General features: G+C 38.4%; 1 protein-coding gene across 15 annotated transcripts in view; it reads right to left on the bottom strand.

Moving 5' to 3' along the window:
• The window catches only part of ACACA (acetyl-CoA carboxylase alpha), a 284,702-nt gene that overhangs the window by 111,589 nt on the left and 146,707 nt on the right, over positions 1-26,406 (bottom strand). For 12 of the 15 annotated variants that reach the window (XM_072779617.1, XM_072779606.1, XM_072779611.1 and 9 more), the window contains 9 exons: positions 25,475-25,588; positions 24,342-24,431; positions 22,689-22,807; positions 11,244-11,267; positions 8,504-8,647; positions 7,606-7,702; positions 6,285-6,392; positions 1,579-1,635; positions 1,291-1,335 (listed from right to left, as the gene is read on the bottom strand). In XM_072779617.1, coding sequence (XP_072635718.1) covers positions 1,291-1,335; positions 1,579-1,635; positions 6,285-6,392; positions 7,606-7,702; positions 8,504-8,647; positions 11,244-11,267; positions 22,689-22,807; positions 24,342-24,431; positions 25,475-25,588 — 798 coding nt within the window. The remainder of the gene's footprint in view (positions 1-1,290; positions 1,336-1,578; positions 1,636-6,284; positions 6,393-7,605; positions 7,703-8,503; positions 8,648-11,243; positions 11,268-22,688; positions 22,808-24,341; positions 24,432-25,474; positions 25,589-26,406) is intronic. The other 3 variants (XM_072779608.1, XM_072779607.1, XM_072779609.1) reach the window with 3 other exon arrangements.

The following is a 26,406-nucleotide window of genomic DNA, read 5'->3' as shown; positions in this document are numbered from 1 at the left end:
AAACTAACTTAATTATCTTAATTGTTAAAGCAAAGCAAAACAAAACAAAATTCTTATCAGGAAAATTAAGACTTCCAAACTAATATCTTCTGGAATCTTACTTACATTAAGATCAATTTTTAAAGAAATATGTTGATTATAATCAGTCATTTTAGAAAATGATATCCTGGGACACCTGAGTGGCTTAGTTGGTTAAGCGTCTGCCTTTGGCTCAGGTCATGATTTTCAGGTCCTGGAATTGAGCCCCCAATGGGGCTTTCTGCTCAGTGGGAGTCTGCTTTTCTCTCTCCCTCTGTGCTTTCTCTCACATAAATAAATAAAATCTTAAAAAAGAAAAAGAAAATGACAGATTGCAAACTGGATTTTTGACCTTATGGCTACCCTCCTAGTAGGTATGATCATGAATATACCATAGTTTAGATGTCAGGCTATTAACTTAGTTCTCTTTTCATAAATATTAACAGTTAATTCACTTAAATGGGAGAACAACCAACTTAAAGCTTAATTTTAATCTCATAAATATTAACAGTTAGTTCACTTAAATGGGAGAACAAGCAACTTAAAGCTTAATTTTACTTATTTCCTGTTCCTAGAATTAACATAAAACAGAAACATCAACTTGGGTTCTGTTAAAATATTTTAATAATAAATGATTTTTCAGAATTGAGAATTCTCCATAATAGAATTTGAATCCAACTTTGGTAGAAGCCAAGACCCCAAAGTACAATCTGGCAGTTTTCTGTGTGTGCTTTTTTTTTTTTTTTTTAAAGAATTACTTATTTGGGGCGGGGGAGAGAGTGTGCAAGCACAGAGGGGAGGGACAGAGGGAGACAGAAACCCAGACAGACTCTGTGCTGAATGCGGAGCTTGACAGGGGCCTCGATCATCTCATGACTCTGAGATCATCACCTGTGCCCAAACCAAGTCGGATACTCAATCAACTACACCACCCAGGTGACCATCAACCAGCAGTTCTTAATTACTGAGTCCCTATATTCACTATGTACACAGAAGAAATTACTAGTTAGTTCCTGCTTCATCCTTAGTCATTTGGATAAATGCATTCATAACTACTTCTCAGAGTGATACTGAGATTTCATTACAGGGTTAAAGAATACCACCACCACCTTGAACACTTATAAAAGTGGATTCTAACACTTTCTAAAAGAAGAAGAAACAATTATCAATTCAGCCTTTTCAAATAACTCACATATATTCTATATATTTAAATAATCAGTGGCAAACAGATAAAACAATAAGTAATTTTTCATTGTGATTCCTTTTACTTACATGAAATCTCTGATCCACCTCATAGTTGACCTGTTTCCTGAAATCCTTTTAAATGAAGGACAAAAAAGAAGGAAAAACAGAAGCTGGCAATCAGTAATAAAATTTAAAACGAATTAAGTAAAAGGCAATCAATTAAATTAATGGGCTTTTTTCTTGATTAAATTTATAGAAAAAGTTCTTCATCTGCACAGATTCTATAAGAATATGATTATAATTTCATATTTTATTTTTTAAAGTTCTAGGAGCAATGTAAGACACAATGGAGAGGTATCATTCACATGCCAGTACCTTTTGTGCAACCAGGAAAGTAAGGCGCCGTATCCCATGCTCAACCAGGGTAGCTTTCTATGAATAAACATGTAAAACAGAAGATAGGTGAGATCTCCATTCATCCTAAATTTTGCCCCATTTGGTCTTCCTAAAGCTCTGACTAAGGCAAGCACCCATTCTAGATATCTACATCTTGCTTGAGTACCTTCAACTTGCAAATAAGACTCAACCTGGCTCCGATGGAATAGGTTTCATAGATTGATCTGGACAAAACTGAAGGAGAACTTTGTGGAGAAGGATCACATAAGGTCACCTAAATTCTCTCAAGGTGGACACAACTTCTGCTTATATATATATATAAAAAAAAATCACAATGGCTGGCCTGTATACAACTGTGAAATACAATACTGATATAGAAGCTAAATGTCATCAGATAGAGGGAAAAGAAGAAATTTCCATAAAACCAAAAATTCAAGTCCTACACTGTTATTTACAGATATTACCTATCATCGGATACTGCATTCCTAGAATTCAACATAGTAAGTCCTGATCTTTTTTTCAGTTCTTCTAAAACATTCCCCACCCCTCCAATTTACTTGAAAGCATTTTTAAAAAAGATTCTCTTTAAAAATTGGTAAAAGCAATGTTTAACAGGCTTTTAAACTTAGTGGTTATTTACATCTCCACTTGGTACAGGCAAGCAGTATATCACAAGTCAACAGAAACCATCAGTTTCAAGACAGACCCTGACAGGAGTCTTGGGCCTTCGGATCTAAGCCTTCCTCTATACTATACTGCTCACTTATCTCGGAAGTAGAGACAAAGAAGCAGGTTAATAAATTAAGTAAGAGACATGCTTTTAAACGTTCCTAACAAAGAGTAATAGCAAAGGCTACGTAGCAACAAACAGAAAGGCAATTCCACCATTTGAATTGCCTGAGAGAATATACGAACACAGATAGAAAAAAATATGTATGCTTTCACAACCTACATTCACTTTAGTTTGATCACATTCCTTGTTATAACTTGAACCAAGAGCTAGGTTCATAAGTCAATTCTTAAGTTTCATGATACTATACATTTTTTAAATCCAAATTAGCTTCTCCCTACAAACAAGAACATTCCCCAGCCATTTTCCTCCTACTTCTCCATTTCTACTATGGCCCTGCTTAGCAATAAAATTAACAGCATAAACAAAAGATAACTGGAAAAATTAATTTTCGAGTAATAAATCCCTAGGCCAAACATGAATAAATTTTGGCTTAATAACATTTAAAAATGATCTGTACTGAATCATAACCATTAGTGTAAATAACCAAGTATTGATACTCAATAAGAAAAAACTATTTTAAAAGAACAGAGTGGAGTGGGGGTTGCGGTGGTTATCAGTCTTTCAGCATGCCAAGAAACAGAAATGTTTTTTTCCCCCAACACTGACAAAGAATTCCACTACAGGCAAGTCCTTCAAAGACAAGCATCAATAGCTGTGTTCTGGCAAGGGAAGAAAATAACTTTAATAATGCCATGATTTAAAATCAAAATTGTTATTGCTTTTAAAATTCCACAAGTGGCTGACAATAACAGCAGAGCAACAGGATTCTGATTACATTGTAATAATGCGGGTCTCACAGCAAGTCCACAGCTATTACCCAGCGATTAGGCGTCAGCACCTGGAGAAACTCCATTTACACTGACTGCTTCAATCTCCTCCACAAGTCATTTACAAATATATGATCCTAATTTCTATGAGAGAAAAAAAGACATGCTGGGACTAGAAGATTATTTGGACAATTTGGATCAACCTATTTGATAGTTTAATGTGTGCTTAAAAAAAAAAACTTTTTCTAAACTGCTAGAAGCATGATCACGAAATGAAAAACAAAACTAGTTTTGACTTTAAGTTTTTTTTTAATTGCTTTTCCTTCCTTTTCATGTTTTGTTTTGTCTTGTTTTCAAAACAAGGAGGTGAAAATGCCAAATATTCCTAGATAAGCACAGTACCTGATGCAGTTAATGGCTTCTCTAGGCTTAGAATGTCAGCACAGTGTACCCTTAGCCTTCCAAAAAGTCACAGGCAAAGATGCTGGATTTCTCTGTGCCTCAGTTTATAAGTTCAGTAAAGAAAAAGGCAATTTCCTATTGCCAGTTAATGTTACAAATACATGTAGTGAAAATAAAGAAACTGCTTCTTTAAATCTATGTGTGATGATATAGAAGACTTGGATCTGAAGGTAATAAAAAGGCTAAAGTTGAGGTCAGAAAAATCAAATATAGACAATTAGCGCCTCAAAACTTGAGAAGAAATGGTCATAGATTATTTCATCAAGCAGCAAGTCAGCAGCCACACACAACACTAGGTCTCTTCCAACTGAGGTTACCTTGGTCGCTGGTCTCAGGTTAATTTTAGGCGGTCACTAGTTCAAGGCAAGAAGAAAGGTAAATTTCTCTTTTAAAGAAAAATTCTCAGACATGTTCCATACCTTCACTTCTTTGGAAGTACCTTTTCCTCATGTTGGCCACTATGATCTCACAGTCAGTTTATGTGATGTGAGAGTATAATAGATTAAATGTGAAGACTCACGTAAAGCACAAAGTGACCATCTTTTCCTGAAAACCTACCATTAGCATAATGTGAATGCTTATCGCACTAATTATTTATACTGTGAAATAAAATTTTTGGGATCCCTGGGTGGCGCAGCGGTTTAGCGCCTGCCTTTGGCTCAGGGCGCGATCCTGGACACCCAGGATCGAATCCCACGTTGGGCTCCCGGTGCATGGAGCCTGCTTCTCCCTCTGCCTATGCTCTCTGCCTCTCTCTCTCTCTCTCTCTCTCTCTCTATCATAAATAAATAAAAATTAAAAAAAAATAAAAAAATAAAAAAATAAAAATTTTAAAAACATCTACTGCGTGCTTTCTTCATAACAAGCACTATGAGCTAGGTGTTTTCCACTCAAAGAAAACACTTGGGTCCTGTCATTAAGGGCAGCTGAAAAGAGGTGCTTTGGCTTCTATCATGTCACGATAAAATAGAACTGCAGATTATTATTTGAGCATGCCTACCCATTCCTTCCAACTATACTATAAGCATCTTCAGGGCCAAGAATGCGGCCCCAATTATTTACTAAAGCACCTAGGTTTGTGCCCCCTAGGGCTGGCATTACAAGCCTTAAATTCCAGTTTTTGTTATATCATCTACTATGGGTGAGCAAGGGGCCTTAATCTAGCTGAACTTGAACTTTTCCCCATGTGTACAACAGAGTAATTCCTGATTAATCCAGTCCCATGGGATTGTGATAAGTATAAATGAATTTACATAGGAGTTCTTTATAAATAGTGTTATCACTGCTAAAAATGTATGCTGACCAATCAAAAATGCAAGGAAGAAAAATACATTTTACTGAGGTCTACTCAAAGAAGTCCTCATGAAAGAGATAAAATTTGAGAGAGCTCTTAAAACAAGCAGGAGGAAAGAGGAAGGAAGAAGGGAGGAAGGAAAAGAGAGAGAGAGAGAGAGAAATTGGATAGAAGTTAGGATGAGTGAGTATGTAGAAAACCTTCCAGGTAAGTCCACAGAAGAGATGAAATAAACAAAGGAAAATGAGACAAAGACTTAGGAGCAGCAAAGGCTGGACTGTGAGCCTTTGTTAATGGGATAATATTAGGGAATCCCTGGGTGGCTCAGCAGTTTAGCGCCTGCCTTCAGCCCAGGGCATGATCCTGGAGATCCGGGACTGAGTCCCGCATTGGGCTCTCGGCATGGAGCCTGCTTCTCCCTCTGCCTCTCTCTCTCTCTCTGTCTCTCATGAATAAATAAATAAAATCTTTTTTTTAAAAAAAGGGATAATATTAAATATCAAGTTACAGACATATCTTGAAGCTGAGAGAACCATTGCTGAGCAGAATAATTTGGTGAGGGGGCATTTTGGACATTTAACTTTGTGGAGGTGAGCAGAACAAAACCTGGGGGTTGAGGGGAGAGCAAGGGGAATATAGGTGGATCACAAGTAAACCTGTTGCTGTGCCTCGCATGAGAAGCAAGAGTTTACACTAGAAAGACTGCAGTCCAGAATTAAAAACTAAGAAAAAGAAATAGACACTGCAAAGAAAAACCTCACAGACACTGGTGACTGACCAAATAGAAATAAACAAGTATAGATTGTAGGAAGAGAGGCAGATTAATGGAACTGCCAGGAAAGGAAGAAGTCAATGGTTGCTGAATGACCAAGGGTAAAGGGTTTGGTTATTTGTTTTGGGGGAGAGATTTGGTTATTTGTGAGGGGAGTCATATAGAAGTGAAGGAAAAAGATGGAAATTTAGGTTTAAACTATGACATTTGATGTCAACACAAGATATCCAAAGAACACAAAAATGGAAAGGAGGATGGAAGTATAAATGATATTTTCAAGGGAGTGGGGCACCAGGGGAAGGACATAGAAGGAAACTTGGGGGAATCTGGGTCTAGACATGTGGAGTAAAGTCACCAAAAGCTAATACTCAGCAGGTGAATGGAAGTTCAAGACAGAACTCTGGGAAAGATTTAGGAACACAACTTACTTTCCTTAAAACATTTTGAGTATTTGAGGTCTATATTTCCTGATATAAGACATTCATTATGTACAGGCACAATTACATAAAGCACATAGCCATTATCGGCCTTATAAGCAGCAACTAATGAAAAGGTGGATAGGCTATACCACCTGTTTCCACCCAACAGAGGACTTACATTTTGTTGGGTAAACTCTCTGAACATAGCTGCCAGTCTGTCATCCTCAATATCACAGTCAGTCTTGATAGCCACATTCAGAATGTGAATTGGTTCATCCCTGGGGACCTGTAACTCAAGAACATATGACAAACAAATTTAGGAGGCTGGCTAATACAGAGGCAGAGAGAAGTTACAGTACTTGGTAGCATACCTGAAAAAGAGATACACCCCACAGGATATTCTGGTTCACCACTAGTATATTTACACTAAATTGAAACCACTGTCCAGCATCCATAAGAGATTAAATTAAGTAAAACACCTAACTTTTCACAGATAAGGCAGTAAAGGCATTAGCTAGAGGTGGCTTCAAATCTTTACTTGACATGAACTACAAGACCACTGTATCCTCAAGTATTTCACCAATAAAATGGGAATGAAAACATTTGCCACATTTCCTCACGGAATGGGAAGCAAAATGAGTGAAAGAAGCCACCTGAACATATCCCCACATAATATATTTCCTAACCATTTACCATACGATGGAATATCAAACCATGGGAAATAACCTCATAGGGAAAAAACAGAATCATCTGTTACTGAGAAATGAAAAGAAGGTATTTAATAGAAGAAAAGTTTTAGCTCCCTGCATAGAGCCTGCTTCTCCCTCTGCCTGTGTGTCTCTGCCTCTCTGTCTATCGTGAATAAATAAAATCTTTTAAAAAAAAAGAAAAGAAAAGAAAAAGAAAAGTTTTAAACAAAAGGCCTATTTTTTCCCGCTATCTAAAGTTCACAATTCCCTGAATATTATAATAGCATTCTGCAAATGTACAAGCCATCACTAAGAATTACAGCAACCACAGCTCAAGTCTTTAAAACAACATTCAGGGTCATCTGGGTGGCTCAGTTGGTTAAGCATCTGCCTTTATATCAGGTCGCAACCCCAGGGTCATTGGGTTCCCTGCTCAGCAGAACGCTTGCTTCTCCCTCTCCTTCTACTGCTTCCCCTGCTTGTGCTCTCTGCTCTCTCTATATCAAATAAATAGAATCTTAAAAAACAAACAAACACAACATTCAGAGACTCAGAGGCAGCTGCAATGGGTGTAGCTGAGCCCATTTGGTATTCTCACTATGGATTCCAAGATTAATACAGTTTTTTTAGGTTAGAATTTATATTCCATCTGCTCCCAAAAATATTTTGATGAGGCTTATAAAACTAAATAATATAAAGTAGGATAAAAAGATGAGTTTTTCTCTATAATGTTCCAAAGTCAGAGAGAGAGCATACACTACAAATCCTGTGTCTAAATAACAAAGCAGTTTCTCAAAGGAGACACTATACCTTGTCTTCATCGTATAGAGATGTGTGACCTGCCTCAGGGAATGTAGGGCTTTGCGGTGGAGAATCACAGAAGCAGCCCATCACTTCATCAAAGATCCTGAAAAATACCAGAGAAACACCCACCATGAAAATCCAAGTGGCAGAAAACCTGAGTGGCAGGAAACTAACGCTGCCATTGCCAGCCCAGTCCCAATGGACTTCTTGCCAGCCCAAGAAGAATCTATCCTGCTGTGTTCAATAGTCAACTGAAGAGAATCACCAGTGGCTAGAGGTGACATGCAAAATTTCACCAAGTGGCAGAAATTAGGAGGATGGATTGTTTAAACTTTAATAAACCATATATATTTTTTCTTTGTAAAAAAGAATGATCTACAGTTTTGTTTTTTTTTTTTTCATATGTAAGCTATGAGCACTGATGTCATCATCAGTCTTAAAGTAACAGAAAGAGCCTGGGACTAGAGCAGTGACAGACCAATGTAATTACCCCTCCCCCTAGGGTAACACATCAGTATACATCAAGAGATAGATGCTGAATGCATTTAATCAAAAGATGTATTGTCTCTGGTGGGGCTCACTCTGGTGTTGTGTTTAATTTCTCCTGACATTTCACTCATCACAGAGCAGACGCTTCTTCTGTTAGCTCCTAAGGAAAAGATGTTTTTTGTTTGTTTCTTTTTTCTGGCCAGGCTCCTATAACAAGTAGAGGCTCCTAGAGTCTGAATCAGAGGTAGGAAAGAAAGAACATATACTTCTCCAAGGACATATACAGCAAAGGCTGGATCTCCTTAGCTGGCTCATGGCTATCCGGGGGCCTTTACTCATTTGGCAGAAATCAGAGACCCCAAAACAGAGATGCCTGTGACTCCCCTCACACAGACACAGTTCCACAGTATCTTACCTGACAAAATCTTCGAAAGTCCGAAAAGAGACCATTCCGCCCATCCGTTGACATGGTGGAGTGAATGAGTTGTCCAAAAGCACATCGCTGACACTAGCTACATGAGTCATGCCATAGTGGTTGAGGTTGGAGGAGAAGGACATTCTAAATTGTAATTCAATCAAGTGCATTAGACAAGGAAGGTAGGAACAGGACTAGGAGAGTAACAATAGAGGAAAGAAACAGGAGAAAACTCTGAAGTAGGGTCAGGTTGCAGAGCAGATTTGGTTTTTTTACCCAGCATGGATAAAACTGTGTTGATGGATTTATATTAACCCTTTCATCTGAATTTGCCCCACACCAACTATTTTTAGCACCCCCAAATTTCTCCAAATAAAATCTAAGGATAGTCAAGAACTATGTGGCTGTTTAAATACATGTCTAATGAATGGATAGCACATAGGGGTTAAAAACCATCCTGCTCTTCACCTTCCCTAAAACATTCCCTCTTATAAAAGGAAGGAAGCAAGTCAAATGGGTTGTAACTAAGCAACACTTAATCTATTATAATTCCTAGAGAAAAATGCCTTAAGTATTCACAGATATATGTGTGTACAACAACTAAGTTATTTGGAATGGCTTAGTAAGTCATCATAGAAAACCTTATTTATCATACAGAAACAAGTCACAGTCTAGAAAAGGAACTTTATTGAGGTATTTATTCCTTCCTTGACAGGGCAGTTATAAGGAATATAGCTCCTCCCTTTTTGCAAAAGAGACATTTTTCAACTCAAAATTGCAAAATTTCCTTTTTTATATTTAAATACTTCTATATCAAAGGAAACATATCTTCACTGAACGCTCTTAATAAATCCCAGCAAGATGCAAAAGGGCAGAGCATGGGTCTCAAAGTATGTGTAAGCATGACAAACAGGTGCTAAATGGAGATGCTCGAAGAGAACTGAGATATAAGGAGTCTGTACATTCCTTGATGCACCTCAGCAGTATGTACTACTAAGCCATACTGGGAAGTATTTCCAAATGCCCAGTCCATCAGGACAGCCTGTTAGGAAGGACCAAGTAAAGGACACCTTCAGGACTTGCCTGACAGGTTACCAGCATACTGATCTGAAGCAAGTTCAGAGCAAAGCAGTGGCACCTGAACTTTGGGGGAGCTGCTCAAAATCTCCCTGAAGTGCACCACCTGCAGTGCTGCAAGGGGGAAGAGAGGCAGCAATGCAGATCTCTGACCTGGGTACAGACTGCACTCTATTCAAAGTGTAATTATAAAAGGCAATGGAATTTTTTAGGGGATGGGAGTGCTGCTCACACAGACTATAGAGACTGGCACTCCAAATTTTTATTCCTCTGGCAAATGAGGACTATGAAAAAGGCACTTCATCTTCTGACAGTAGTAGAGAATAGAAAGGAAGAGTGGGAGAGGAAACCATTGATACCATGAATGAAACAAACAAATGAAACACACATCAAGCAAGTCTTACACATGGTGCTCACTAGAAACTGGGATTCAGAGTTATATGAACTCAGAAATGCTATCATCCTCTTTTCTAGGATCACCAAATATATGTATTAAAGGAGCAAGTTTGTGAGGCATTATATCTTTTCTACCTGCCTGACATTAGACAGGAAAGATACAAGGGTTCCAGACTTAAAGGGAACTCCCTCTGAATATGCTATTTGTGGCAGGCATAGGGTTAAGTATTTTTTTCACTCAACTGAACCCCAGGGAAAGGGCCACTATTCAGTTTCCCCCTCTCCTATGCTCAAGAGCCAGGAGGTAGCTGCCCTGGCAGGCAGGAATGAATCAAGCCCACTCTCTAAGGGTAGACACAAAGACCAAACCAAAGCACTTCCTTCTTCTCTCCCCATCCAAATTGGACTCTAAAAGCTACAATAGGTTTTGATTCCTTAATATTGAAAGGGGGAGGAACAAAATAAACCTAAGCCCATAAATATTTCAGTGTATAATTGATCATCTACAAAGAGCTTGCCACCAACATTACTACTTTGGCATTTTGTAGATTCAATTCCAATCAGAACGGCTATCCTCTCAAACTTGCATTGTGTTGCCTTGCTTGGCTCAGAAGCAGAAGGAACTCAAAATACCAAAATATCACGTGTTATATTGGCCTGGAAACTTCTTCACAGGGCTACACACATCAAAACTTAGATATAATTTTCTAATGTTAATCTTATGAGTCTGAAATAAAATTTGACTTTCACATCTTTGTAACGCTTTAGAGAAGTAGCTAACAAACTGATAAAACATGAGATCAGCTATTCCTGTGTTTGCATTCTTCTAAAAGGAGAAGCAAACTTGAGAAACTAAAAATTGAAAACAATTGTGAATAATTTGCCAGGGTAGGAGTAACCTTAAAGGCTTCAGCCCTCCACCCCACCCCCACCAGAAGCCCCAAACTAGACAGAGAATGTAGTGAAAGAAGATGTTTACAGCAAAGGTGAACATCAGGCGGACAACTTCCCTAATGTATACAGCTAGATGAGGGGAGCTTCTCCATGCTGAGGCTTTTCAAGTGTTGCTTTTTGAAAAGCTGAAGAAAAGCTGAAGACATGTTTTTCAAAGAAAGAATAATTTAGTATGTCCAAAGGGGAGCTCAGGACTCCCTAGCAAAAGACAGCATATTACTTTTCAAAGGTAGTGTTATTTTTTCCCCGATTTCACTATTCTAAGATACAAAAAAGGTGCTTTTAATTGGAAAAGAAACTAAACATACGGTACCTGTTTAGCGTGGGGATGTTCCCTCTGTAATTAAACAACCACAGTTAGTTACTGGTAGGTTAGTGAAAGCCATAATAAAAGAATTGTCAGAGCAGATACAGACTGGTCATGAGGTGCTCCAGTCTGGCAGCTCTGGCATTCAGCAGACATAATTAAGTGCTCATTACCCTTCAACCCCCAGGGTGCCTCCAAAGAGGCAACCTCCTGACCTACCTCACCACAGCAACTGTTGACAGAAAGGGCTGAAATGTATTTACCATGGATTTTAAAAAAATACTTCTATTACAAAAAATAATGCAGAATAGTGATAAAACACAGGCTCATGAAAATTAATTTAAGTTATATGGATATGTTGTATTATCTTAAGCTTCAACATGAAATGTCATTCTTGACAAGATTCTTACAGAATTTTCTTTCTTGTTCCTATTTTACTGAAAATTTAGTAAGGAATTCCAGAGAAGTTGATTCCATAGCCCCTCCTACCTTAACTGCTTTTCTAGGATATGAGGTGAACTCACAGTCTCAAAAGTAGCCCAGAATCTAGATTCCTAGCTATCTCTTCTAAGCTTTTTAACCAGGCTCTTCCTCCCACAGACCAGGGAGATAGTGAGAGATGGTGGTGGTGTTGGAAACGAGGGTACTCCACACTATGGGAGCTTAAAAAAAACAAACCAAAAACACACCTGAAAATAATGTAGGAATGTAATGATAAATGATTCTACAACTAGAGTGACTGTTAAAATAAGCAATTTATACATTTTAAATTAAATGATCTTAGAGTCATAATGACTTTTTAAGGTTGTTGTAAACTCAAAAACTCTAGGTCTCTCATAACTAAAATCATACCTAAATTTGGCTAGTCTTAGGATTTCCTGACCAAAAATGTGCCAAAATCATGAAAGAAAGATTAGGCAAGAATGGAAACTGCAAGGCAAGTCTCCTGCATTCTCTTTGGTCTTTGCCACCAATGCTTTTTTTCCCCTCCTTAATTTGGCGTAAGTCATTTTCTCAACTGAAAAAAAAAATTCTTATTTTCAATGTTAAAAGGGCAAAGTTATACTTACCACTCACAATTTAGGAGCAATCTAAGGGCATTGATTGGTTGATATCTTAACCTTCTAACACTCTTTTATCAGCATTTAATCATTGTTGGGGTTTTCTGGCACACACAGGACTTAATGGGCAGAACATAGTGGGTGGTGCTGATGATATGTGGGAAGGAGGAGAGAGGGAGGAAAATGATGCACTTTTCATGGCAGTGAAAGGAGCAGAATAGACTGAGCTGGCCATATAAATAAAAAGCTGTGACATATCACTGCACACAAACTGTATACCTTGTGTGATTTGTGAGTAGCAATGCTCTTTGCATCAAACCTGTATCACAGAGCAAATTCATAAGGCAGCAAGAACAACCTGAGTGCAAAAACCTGCACTTTTGCTGTTTGGATTCTTTGAGCCTCTCATTCAGGGAAATGGGTTTCATTTTATAAGAGCTCCTTAGCTATAATGCACGGTGGCCATCCTCAACAAACAAAAGGTATGCACAGGTTCTAGGGCAGAAGCAGTTGTAACTAAGCAGAAAACTAACAGGAAACGCTAATGAGACTATAGGAAAGTCTTCTTTTGAGATATCAAGGATTCTAAAGAAAGAAGACAACTGCACAGTCTACCATGAACCTCAGTTCAGAGAGAAGAATCCTACAATCACAGCAGTCTCAGGCTCCAACCATTCACAGGTTTCTGGAATTTGGAAACCAGTATAATCTCTCAAACTGCTAACCAGTTTTTTAAACTAGTAAAGTGGTACCACTGTTCTGTAGCTGCACTATAATCCTTCGGGAGTCTTCACAGGATGAGGGCCAAGTTTGCAGCAGAAAGGGCCTGGATTGAGAAGAATGTCCCCAACAAAAAGCTGGCCCTTCCTCATTAGCAATTGTCAAACCTCTCCTAGGGAGCCCCCTGCTGCTGTATTATAGGAACCTGCACCATCTACACAGAACGGGGTAAGAAGAGTAACTCCCAACATCTCCAGTGTTCAACAGAATGGCCCCAAATCATTCATAGAAGATTTAAGTTTAGATGCGGCTTATCCTCTTGGGCAGAATAAGAATCTGTGTGGCTGCACAGGAGATGAGCAGGGAAAGAAGGATCAACTCTATCACCAGGTAAATACTTAACAATGTCCATAATGATCATTTGTATATTCTGTTGCCCTACACAGGGTTGATCAATTTAAGAATATGACCAGTGTGGGATACTGCACACTACTGTGACACACTAGAGGCCTAGATCCATGGTCTGCACAAAGATGAACAACCAAGGAAGAGATTGTAAGGAGCCATATATGCCATTTATAGAGCTTTTAATAAAATACAATCTACTACATTTCACTACATACTCATCATGCAAAAATAGTCAAACTCTCCATCTCTGAAAAGGCAGTCAACTGCATTTTTGAATACATAAGTGGGATATAAATTCACTTTTCGGTAGACATTTGTCATTAAAACTACTGGAAGCACTTATCATAATGAATCTTTATTCACGGGGTTTTGATAAATACTGGAATCATTTTCCTCCCAGCACATTTGCTCCATTTTGCAGATATGATAACTGAGAAAATAAAGGGAATAAAATTTTCCAAGGATGCTGCTCAACACAGTGTCATAAGCCAGATTCTAGACTTAGCATTTTCTCATCTCTGTTCCTGAGGCTAGCATTCCACATCAATATAGACTAAATTTAAAGAAGGACAAGAGAAATCCTTTGAACTCTGAGGTTCTTGGCATTAAGTCACCTCTGATTTTATTGATCTGCCTGCACAGAATGGCTGGAGAGCCTGCTTCAATATGAATGCAAAGTCAGAGTTGCTGCCTGCTAGCTGAACCCTCTTTATTTAAGGAACACTGACTTCTCTGGCAGTCACAAGTTCTCTCAGCCTTTTACCATCCCTTCCAGCTGAATTTCATTTTGCTCGATTCTAGCTGGCCCTACATAAATCTTTTATCATAAAAACGCTCCCGATTCTTTCGCCTTCTAACTTAAAAAAAAAAAAAAAAGACCCTATATGAAAATGATGGGGATGCATGCAAACAAGCAGTGGTTACATCAAGCTGTGACTGAAAGGCAGTATAGGGCAAATCTTTTGAAATAAGGCAGCAAAGCAGAATCAGAAGAGGTCGGCTGAATAACCTACTAGCAGTCGCTAACAGCACTGCCGTAAGAGAAAGAGCAATTTGGCTGGCTGTGACCAGTGGTGGTCTCCTTGTGTGACTATATTTCTGCAGGAGAATCCAAATCAAGAGCTGTAAAATACATGTGAACCATGTATTTCTATTGGCATCTCCCCCACCACCTCCTTGCAGTTCAGATGCCCTGATTCCACTATAGAGCTTTCATTTACAATAAAATGATCATTGCTTCATTCATTTGCTGCTCCTTCAAAGCCCCTTCTTTGCTCTGCTGGAAGGTTTTGCTCTTTTTGAAACAAGTATGCCAACAGAGCTACAGCATATTACTGTTGCCTGCTGTATAATTAGCTACAAACCCACAGCACAAAACTACAGGGATTTACAGGTGCCCTGGATTCTGCTTTTCCTTTCCCCTGGAATCAGCTAGTCTTCTTTGACAAGAAGGGACCTTGGGCTACCCTAATGATATATTGAGAGTTTTAAACCCGGCTCTCCAATCTTACAAGTCTAGAGTGCCAAAATAACACAGCAGAGACTAGAAGCTGAGCCATGGATACAGGAAAGCACTTTGGTAAGCACTTAAACCTGCTGAGAATCTTCTCTTCTGCCAGATGCTTGCATCTGATCAACAGACTACCCTGAATGAAGGAAGCAAGCACTGTAGGATTTTATTTATTTATAACTCTTTATGGCCTGCTAACTACAGCCAAATGCTCCCACTGCTAAAAAATGCTACAAGTTGGATGACTTTTGAGTATCTCAGTAGTATCCAAAGAAGGCTCTAATCTCTGGGTATCAGATTATCAGAATTCTCGGGATCCCTGGGTGGCGCAGCGGTTTGGCACCTGCCTTTGGCCCAGGGCGCGATCCTGGAGACCCGGGATCGAATCCCACGTCAGGCTCCTGGTGCATGGAGCCTGCTTCTTCCTCTGCCTATGTCTCTGCCTCTCTCTCTCTCTCTCTCTGTGACTATCATAAATAAATAAAAACAAACAAACAAACAAAAAAAGAATTCTCAAGAATGGCTGCAGGATGCTCATTAGTCACATGGAGGTTTTCTGATTTCTCAACTTCCTCAAAACCTTCTTCATAAGAAGGTCCAGAGGCCACTTACTGGCAGCTAAACATTGAAGGTGCCAAGCAGCCTAAACGCAGTCATGACCAAAATATGTGCTATCAGGGGAGAACACAGCCAACCTCTTCTGGATGTGAGACATGTGCAACAGAAAGTGCCTGAATCAAAACATTTTAACACAGAAGGCCAAGGTCACATGGAGCTAACAGCAGGGAAGATGTAACACAACTTGACTTAACTGAAGCATGGATTTCCATCTAAGAAATAGGTGGAAATAAACACCAATAGGTCCTCACCCATTATATATGTATAGAAACATACAACAAAGTATACTTCTACCTCCTGCATCAATTGTGATGCTTCTAATTTGAATCACAGATTAAAAAATTAAAAAAACTATGTTCACTAATGTGTATTACTTATGAAAATCATTTGCAGTTTTAAATTTCACACTCCCAGATTACTCTAAGATACATAGTCACAGAGTTCATGGGATAATACTTTACATTCTATGAATATAGCTATATTTAAAAGATCAGATACATAAACTGACTAAAGAACTTACTTGCTTTCAGATTATTCTGAGTTACTTAATGTGCCCAAAGCAGAGTGATATCCTACATGTCAAATGATTCCATGAGTTGTCAAAATAAAGGCATTCAGAACAAAGCTTTAGTGTAACAAGATTTTCCATTACCAACACCAAAGAGTGATCAACTATGGTTTGGAATGAGAAAAAAGACAAACACACATACCCCTAGGGCTCTAAACCCTGAGCCTCACTGGCTGAAAGAAGAGAAAAAGGAATGCTAAATGATAGAGTCTGGGCTCAAGGATCAATCCATGCAAAATACTGGTTGAATTCACTAAAGACCTGGGCTGATGGAATCTTAGACAAGAGAAGTAAATCCTGAAAGTCTGAATAATAAGAAAATGTTCTTTCAGTGCATACCAGCTGTTCTAACTAGTCCTACACTAAGAAAATGACTTAAAAAACTAAAACTCACTCGCTACTTGAAAAACAATTGCTAACTGATTACAAGGCACCTTTAAAAAAAAACAAAACATATAAGGGGCACCTGGCTGACTCAGTGAAGCATGCAACTTTTTTTTTAACTTTATTTATTCATGAGGAACACAGAGAGAGAGGCAGAGACACAGGCAGAGGGAGAAACAGGCTCCCTGAGGGAAGCCCGATGTGGCACTCTATCCCAGGACCCTGTGATCATGACCTAAGCCAAAGGCAGATGCTCAACTACTGAGCCACCCGGGGTACCCTGAGCATGCAATTCTCAATTTCAGGGTCATGAGTTCGAGCCCCATGTTAGGTGTAGAGATTACTTAAAATCTTTAAACAACAAAAAAATCCTCTCCTGTCAAAATTCTCATGCAATAGGAAATAGTCTTTAAACCTCAGAAGAAACACAAACACACACATACATGCAACACATATATAGGTTTCCTATTATGCTTAAGTCAGAAATTTTTCTGCAGTTCTGTTCAAGTGAAGGGAATTTAAGAAGAAAAGGGTATATCTACACCAGGAGCTTCCCTAAGTGAAGCTCTAATAACTGGATCCTCTGAAGACCTGGAGATGTCAAATAAGTTGTAACTACAGCTTCCAGAAAAAATTTCCAAGTCTTAGGTACAAGATCAAGAAGATAACATAACTTGCCCTGACTGAAGTCTACCTAGCAGAAAGAATGATACAAAAAGTCATAGGGATTATAGAAAGAAACTGTTCAGTCATCTTTTTTTTGTTTTAAATATTGAGAGGAGTATCAGAAAAAACCCCACTGCCCAATTATATTGAAACATACAGTAAGTAAATGTTTAAAAGTTTCAGTCAAGCAAAATGAGTAAGCCCTAGAGAGCTATCATACAACATTAAACCTAAAGTCAACAATAACATACTGTGACACTTAAACATTTGTTAAGAGGGTAGATCTCATGTTAAGTGTTCTTTCCACAATAAGTTTTTTTTAACAATTTTTTTAAAAGTATTTATTTTTTTGAGAGACAATGAGCAAGAGAGACCACAAGTCAGAGGAGCAGGAGAGGGAGGAGCAGATTCTCCGCTGAACAGGAAGCCAGATATAGGGCTCAATCCCAGGAGCCCAGAATCATGACCTGAGCCAAAGGCAGTCAGCAAACCGACTGAACTACCCAGGCACCCCTCTATGATAAATAAGTATTGAAAGTATCGGAAAATACGTCATATTTTCAAATATGTCAAGCAATACAAAATCCCATGATAAATTTAAACAAAAATAAAAAGGCATCAAACATGTTGGCCACACATTAACTGCCCAAGTGTGCCCCCCAAAATGGTGTCTTCTCCCTTCTTAGAGGCTGCTCTCTACTTATTTACAATGGAATTGGCTTGTGTTTTGCTTACTTCTCTAAAAATCAAAACCCATCCCAATGGGACACGTATCTAAGGCATTTTTCAGAAAAAATACTCTGCTGTCGTCAGTTTGCAGAGAGCCATGTTCGTCCCAACCCACAAGAGCTAAATTACTAGTCAAAAATAAACTGGAGGAATGGAATTCCACCAGGTGATTCCATACACAATAAGAGACTGTAGTCTTGCTTTGGTAACACTTAGAAAGATACTCACTTCTAAGGATTGCTGGACAAAGTTAGTCTACTTCAAACAAATGCCTAGCTAGGAATGTGAAAACCAAGCAACAGGAAAGAAAATGCAAAAAATTGGTTTAAGAATGTATCTGGGGATCCCTGGGTGGCGCAGCGGTTTGGTGCCTGCCTTTGGCCCAGGGCGCGATCCTGGAGACCCGGGATTGAATCCCACATCGGGCTCCCGGTGCATGGAGCCTGCTTCTCACTCTGCCTGTGTCTCTGCGCCTCTCTCTCTCTCTGTGACTATCATAAATAAATAAAAATTAAAAAAAAAAAAAAAAAAAAGAATGTATCTGCTTTCTCCCCCAAGTATTTTTGGTTTGTTAACCCCAACTGGGAAAAATACTGTAAAATTTTGTTTTACATTGATAAGTAAAATATGTATATTCATATGCTTGCCCTCTGTTCTGAGTAATTTTTAATGATTAAATTTGGTAGTAGAATACCTATAGTTTCAGGTGTGGAGAATTCCTGTAGCTACTAAGAAACATAAGAGGTTTTTTGTTTTGTTTTGTTTTTTTAAATCCATCCCAGGGGCACTACCATTAACATAAAATAAAGAGGGCTCAATGTGATTGTCCTAATTAATTTTTGGTCTAGAGTTGAAATGTCTGTGTGGCTGGGAAGTGCTTGAAATATGACTAATCTGTATTGAGACATATTATAAGTAAAAATACACTCTAAATTTCAAAGACTGAGTATGAAAAATGAAAAAATATCATTAATAATTTATTTTATTACATATTGAAATGATATTTTGGATATGATGGGTTAAAGAAAATGGTGTTAAACGTAATTTTATCTGTTTCTTATTATCCTTTTAAACGTGGCCAACAAAAACTAGAATTTAACATATGTGGCATGTGTCGTATTTCTATTGGACAGCTCCGGTCTAGCGGTAGTGATCTTTACTATTCAGGTGCTCATCAGAATTTTCAAAAAGCGATCCTCTGGAGTTTGATTCAAAATAAATCAGAATCCTGGTATTCGGTAGTTTAAAAATATTTCCTAAATAATTCTGAAAATAATTAATCTAGAGGTTAGTGGACATAATTGTGTCCTTGAGCCTTGTGAGATTGGGAATGGAACAGACAGATCATCTCCTGTGACTTACTTCTGTAGAATAAAAACCAATATGTTCATTGCCTACTTCTTCAAAACAGTAATAGGAAAGAATACTACTACTAGAGGTAAGAAAAAGTTGGAACTTGCCTCAAAACTAGCTAAAATTAAGAGACCCTCGGGTGCCTAAGTGGCTCAATTGGTTGAGCATCTGCCTTTTGGTTTTGGCTGAGGTCATGATCTCAGGGTTGTGGGATCAAGTCCCACATCGGGGTCTACACTGAATGCGGGGTCTTGCTTGAGATCCTCTATCACTCTGCCCCTCCCCCCAGCTTGTGCACACTCTTTCTCTAAAATAAAAATAAATAAAATCTATAAAATTTAGAGACCTTAGAATTCTTTTATAAGGTAAATAGACCTACTGTAAAGAATTTGACAGGCCTTTGTCCCTGGTTCCTTGGAGAGAGATTCTAAATCCCTACAATTTCTCAAAAGAAACAGAAGTATCTTCATTATTCATGAGCCCCTTGATTATATCCGAGTTTATGCTAAGAGATGAGATAACTCAGGACAAGGGTTGCTCTCTAGGAAGACCAACCATGTGATTAGAGGGTTGGTGGCTCTGAGCCAGCTGGACCTCTGGGGAGGGGAGAGGGATCAGAGATTGAGTTGAATGTAATTTGTGATTCGATCGTCCCACTGTAATGAAACCATGATAAAAACTCTGGACACTGAAGCTAAATAGAACTTTGTAGCTGGTGAACATACTGATAGCTACAAGGAGGAGTACCTGATTCCAAAGGAAATAACAGGAAAGCTCTGTGTTCTGGACCTACCCAGACTTTACTCCGTGTGTCTCTTCATTTGGCTAGTTCTGATATGTGCCCTTTATAATAAACTGTGTTCATAGGTATAGTGTTTTCTGATTTTTGTAAGTTGTTCTAGTGAATTACTAAACTGGATGAGGTCATAGGAACCCCCAAATTTTTAGCCAGTTGGTCAGAAGTGCAGGTGACCTGGGAACCCCACTCGTGGGCCTACCTGAAATCGGGACAGGTTTTTGAAGAACTGAGCCCTTAATTTGTGTTATCTAACTCAAGGTGGTTACTGTCAGAATTGAATCACAGTATACCAGTTGGTGTCAGAATAAGGTCATAACTTCAAATTGTAACAAGAACATTTGTAAGAAAATATAAAATTTTATAAAACTAAATTGAAGTAGCAAATCTATAATTTAGCAAAAAACTTATACTCTATAATGGAATATTTCATTTGGTGATTAAATCTGATAACACATTTTACATTCCTAAACTAACAAAAAGACTTTAGATCTAAAAAGGCATTAAAGCAATTTTAACATTTTTCTGGTTTTTACAAAGGCTGTTTTACCTTTCCTCCTTTACTTGTCCTTATCTCATCCTTGCATCTCTACTACTAGTACCACTGCTACCATTACTAACAATAATCTAGCAGTTTATATTTTATATACACACAACCACGGAAGACTGGAGAGAGAAAATAGGATCATAGTTCTGTTCAAATCTTGTCTTTATCCCTAGGGATGTGTATACCTCAGCTGTTGGGAGGGACAAGTAGCCAAATTTCGAAGCCGTATCAGGAATAACCAAGATTCACATCCTTGAGATGGAAAGGAGAATAAGATTTCTCAACAAACAGTTAAGAACCGTTTCTCTCATTTTTCAGTCGGCTTTCCTTCACCAAACTGGATATGTATCCTCAAATAAAAAAGTAGGACAGGGAAAGCAATTCAGAAAGACAAGGGGAACGATGAGGAGGGAAGGAAATCAGAAGCAGCTCTGCAGCCTGACTACAAATCACTGCCCACAGGGAAGAGGTAGTAGAAAGCAGGAAGAAAAGGAGAATGTCCTGAGAATCACAAAGAGCATTAAGTATAGCATGTAGTTCTCTACAATTATTCAAGGAATGCAGGAAAAGAAAGAAGACCGAGTGCTGAGCCCATGTGTGCCGTGAGTACTTCGCCGCTCGCTGAAGGACAACCATTCGTTTCTTGAAAATGAGATTCTGAAATCCGTGGAGGCAAAAATGTACCGAGAGATGCTTGCTAAATCAAGGATATATGCTTTTCTCTGCCAGCCATAAGGTATTTTTGAGGTAGAGATGTGAAAGGATCTTCTGAGACAAAGAAGAGAAGTACTTCTTCTGAAGATGCCTCTGCTCATCTGCTGACCTCTGCTGGATCAACAGTGGCATCCAGTGGCCAAAAGTCTCAGCACAGACTTCTTTGTCTCTAGGAAAGATTTCTATTGCTTTGGGTGAAGTAGCAATTCAGAACAAAACCATTTCTGTTGTCTATAACTAAGGATCCCCAAAGACACAGTACTTTGTAATACGAAGTGAAGAACCAAAGGCCATAAAGAAGAAATGGAGGTGGGGGGCAGCTTAAGATTGGCTATGGTATTTATATTTCCTATGGTATTACTAAAAAGAATGAAAATACAGGAGGTGAGGAATATATGTGTGTGGGATTCCTGTTTTCACTGCCTCAGAATACTTTAAAAAATAAATCAGTATTCAAGATAAAGTATTTTCATCTTAAAACCAAAGCAATACTAAAACAAACTGCTGTATATATATTTTATTTCTTAAAGGGCCTGGGATGGGAAAAATAATGGTATTAGCATGGCTTAATTATATAGTTTAGGTGAATTTCAGTTTGCTTCTGAGGTGTGATTTTTTAAAAACCGATTTAAGTTTCAACTAATCTATAGCAAATATATAGAAAAGCATTCCATCCAAGTTCTCTTCTTTTTTAGGTAGGCTGCAATGTGGGGCTTGAACTCACAACCCCAAAATCAAGAGTCAGATGCTTAACTGAACAAGCTAGCCAGGTACCCCACCCCCACCAAGATATTTTCGTGTTCCAACTGTTTGACTTACACTGGCTAAAAAAGTGATTTTCTGGCAAAGTCTCGGCAAATAAAATGCCAGTAAATTCTGACTTAAAGAAAAGAACTATGTTTCCTCAATGACATAATATAAGCAAACATGAAAATGCTGGAGTAATCCTCAAAAATTTTTTTTTAAGATTTTGTTTTTTATTTGACAGGGAAAGAGAGTGAGCGAGCGCACAAGTAGGCAGAGAGGCAGACAGAGGGAGAAGGAGAAGTAGGTTCTCCACTAAGCAGAGACCCTGACCCAGGACTCGATCCCAGAACCCCAGGATCATGACCTGAGCCAAAGGCATCTGCTCAACTGAGTCACCTAGACGCCCCTCAAATTTCTATCTTAATTAGACTATACTTCATTTCTCCAGGTCAAAGACTAAAAAAAAAGGTGGGTACCAAAAGGCTCTACTCTCATGATTTAAATTTGTTCATTTTCTGCTCTATGTTTCTAGCCAAAACCAAAAATGCATGTAACTGTCATACATTACACCCCTTAGCTCTCCTGATACATCCCTAGCCAACTCAGATGCATGCCCCAGCTCAAACTCACCTATTTGGATGAGATGTGGGTAGCATGAATTGGAATTCCACCACACAGGTGTTGTCCTTAAGTTGGCGATGTTGTACGCTGTTAAGTTCATAGGCAATATAAGCCCTTCGAACATAAACCTGGTTAAAAAGTAATCCTCAGTAAATACACTTCAAGAACAGAAACAAAGACATGCTTAGCCCAGGAAAGAGTGCTGAGAAGAGGTATGCAATATGGAAGAAGATTCTGAACATAAATAATAAGTTGCTTTAATTAATAAAGTTGCAATCTTAAAACAAGGCCCATGACTATAAATGGAAATAAAACTATCCTGCCTCTGGCTGGGCCATAAACCTTTCACACTAACCCATACTCAGAAGAATGTTTGATCATTAGTAAAAGCAAGGATAAAAGCAACTATTAACTCATTGTGCGCGATAATTTCAACAGCAGATAAAAGCAAGCAGTGAGGAAAATGAGAGGTACTGATTGTGAGCCACCTGAGTGAAGGCAAACAACAGAAATAATTGTTGTACAGCTCAACTCTTTTATTATCTTGTACCTTTGTTTTCCCAAATTATTTTAGATTTATATCCCCCAAACCTAGGCAAGAGCAGTAAGGCATAATTTGACATCTCACACAAACTAGCTTGACTCAGGAGTTAAAAGAAACAGCAACAGGCTCCATCTCAGCAAAAACCATCAGTTTGGCCTTGTGCACTTCACAGCCAATTTGCCATGCACATAAAATGCTACACGGGATTCTACCATCATGTGAGGTATACAAGGAGATTTCTCATTAAATGACATGAAAGCACTCTAAGACATTTAGACTATTTTTAAAATTTGGTATTTACTGAGTAGGATACATTACACTCTATCCACAGAATACAAATAAAAAGTAAGCCAAAGGAGCTTGCCACAGATTGTAGTGATGGCGTGTTACACAAAATCATCTAAAAACATTCCTTTCCCTTTTCTCCATCTTCAAAAAACATCTAGTCAGCAATTTTACAGCAGTATTCAGGGCCTGCAATTTTTGTGCTTAATGAGGTAGAGTGCTGTGGTGGAAACAGAAAAGTCTTTGAGTCAGATTGACTTGGGTTCAAATGCAAACTCTTCTGCTTATTATCTACGTAAATGTGGATAAGCCACAAACTGAGTCTCACTTTCTTTTCACTTCATCAAGTAATGGTAGGGTTAAATGAGAAAAAGAGTAATGCACCTAAAACACAGTTCATTAAATGTTATTACTTTCTTTCTCATGACAAAATATTTCATAAGAGCTGCTTGAAAATTCAGAATATAACTAAAATCCATTTTATTTGGCCCAAGTCACAAAATGGTACATGTTCTGGTCAGCCATATATTTTTTCACTTATTATTTTATAGGAATCCTAATTTATTATGAAATGAGAGTATTCAAATACCTGGAAAGTAGAGACTATTGAAAAATGCTGGCAGCTATTTTCCTGTGATTGGAGCCCAGAAGTGGTGATTAGTTCAGCTGAAACACTTGAGTAAAGCAAGTGTTTGTTTCAGAGGAAGACTCTAAAGCACCAAAGAAAAGGACTTAAGGCCAAAGAAAAAGGTCTGATACAATAAGCAAATGGACAAAAGAAATCAGCTAGAAAACAAGAAAAAAGGTCACATCATGTAACTATGGAAACTTACCTCCAGAGCTGCCATCCTCACTACCTGGTTGCTGTGATAGAAGAAGTTTGGTAGGACATCAAAAATAGATGTTTCAGACAAGATGAGTTTCTGAAAGGTAGAGAGACAAGCTTAAACCATTATATCCAAAATAGAACCATTTCAGTGGATAATATGCAGCATTATGAAGCTCTTAAAATAACCCCCCCCCAAAAAAAAATAACCCAAGAATTCTGTCTACAAATGACCTATATGAACTTAACCTTCTTTGTGCCCAACTTCCTTAACTACAAAATGATGAAGATACTCATACCTAGCTTCATGGGTCTGTTGTGAACATTAGGAAGAATTAATATATGTAAGTTCTTAAAAATAATGCAGTAACAATGTATTATATGCTAATATTAAGTGCTAATGACCATAATTAATATCCTTCCTGACATGCATCTATACTCAACCTCTCAAATATTGTCTCAATCCTCCACTATGGTAAAACCACAGATTTGGACGCCAGTTGAAATCCTCTATTTCAACTATGAACCAAATAAACAAAAACATCTTTTCCCCTTCCCTAGGTTCCCCACAAGGAAATATGACAGAAAGCCTAGAGATTCCCTTGGCTAGACAGAACAATATTACTCTCATTTACAGGTGGAAAAACAGAATGTCATTCCTGAAAAAATGACGTTGTCAAAACAGTAATAACAATGTCTTTCCAATTAATAGTAAAATTAGCCAATATTCTTCTATAAAATTGGCTCTGTATAAAGCTTAATACTAAATATCATAATAAAATGAAACTTAAGTGACTTTAGTAGTTTTGTCTCTAGAAGACTAACAACTACCTATTTACACATCTGATTCTATTCAACCAGTGCAACCACTTAATTCTAGCCTAGAACACTTTCTAGACAAAAAGCACAAGAGGTAAAGACTTCAACAGGACACTTCTATCAAGGCAGGCCTATTCAATTTTTAAGCTCAACCACAATTCTAACAGCATTTTTATGAGAAAAATATTATAAGTATAAATCATTTTATAAAATCAAGGCATGAAACTTCACTACAGAGAAAATTAAAATAGATTGATTAAATCATGCTTGGGAATAAAGGAGACAAGAGTGCAGAGTGGTAGAAAAGAACTATATGTATACCTGCAGGTTCTCAATGCAAAACTGATGTCCATACATGTCAATAGCTGAAAGGAAGATAGACTCTACTTGGTTATGGCGAAGCTCATATGATGGCAAATGGGAGGCAATAAGAACCTAGAGTGAGAGCAAAATAAGAGGCATAAGTTCCTGAGGGAGTGATTATTCTAGCCTCCTATTAGGCAGCTCTGATACAAAAGCAATAAATATAAATCTGTAAGTGCAGGCATCAAAGATAAAACAGAGACCAAGTAAAACAACTTCTAGGTCCTGTAACATAAAGCCAATGCCACCAAATACTGCATCTCAGTTGACTCTCACCATGATTTGCGTTGTGGGCAATTTCCCATGGGGGGTGGGGGGGGAAGGAGAGAAAACAGCTTCAATCAAGTTCCCTCAGTGCATGTGATTTACCATTGCAAAGCTGCTGGTCCTGGGGACTGCATGACTAGCTGTTAATTGGGAATCAAGTCTGGCAGGCAGCAGCTGTGGGGAAGGTGGAGGCAATAGAGCCAAGGCTTTTGCGCAACTCTGAAGTAGAAAGGACCAGGAAAAGCTGCTCTGACAGCCCCAGGTATTTGGTATCATGGAGAAGGTGTCGGAATATAACGCCAATGCACGTGAGGAGCCATGTCACAAACACACAGGGACACGGTGGGACCTGAATAGTCTCAGCAGGTCACTGAGAGGTTCAATAATTTTGAGTAGTTCAGTGACATGGATACAATTGTGGAGAAAGCAGAAGGTCACTGAACAGCTTCAAATGCTGCTTCCTTGTCAATGCCCCTGCACTGAAACACAAAGGGAGCACCACTTCTTGGCTTCCCTGCTGAAACCTTTTGGAATGGAAATGAAGACTACAGGGTGAAACTAACCCGGACTTCTCTAGGGATGTTCTGATTGCTAGCACCTCGGATTCACTGCATTATCTTTCT

The sequence above is a fragment of the Canis lupus genome, chromosome 16 (assembly GCF_048164855.1).
Source record: "Canis lupus baileyi chromosome 16, mCanLup2.hap1, whole genome shotgun sequence".
NCBI classification, from domain to species: Eukaryota; Metazoa; Chordata; class Mammalia; order Carnivora; family Canidae; genus Canis; species Canis lupus.
Note: the sequence above shows the minus strand (reverse complement) of the source record. Positions and strands in the feature narration are given on the sequence as shown.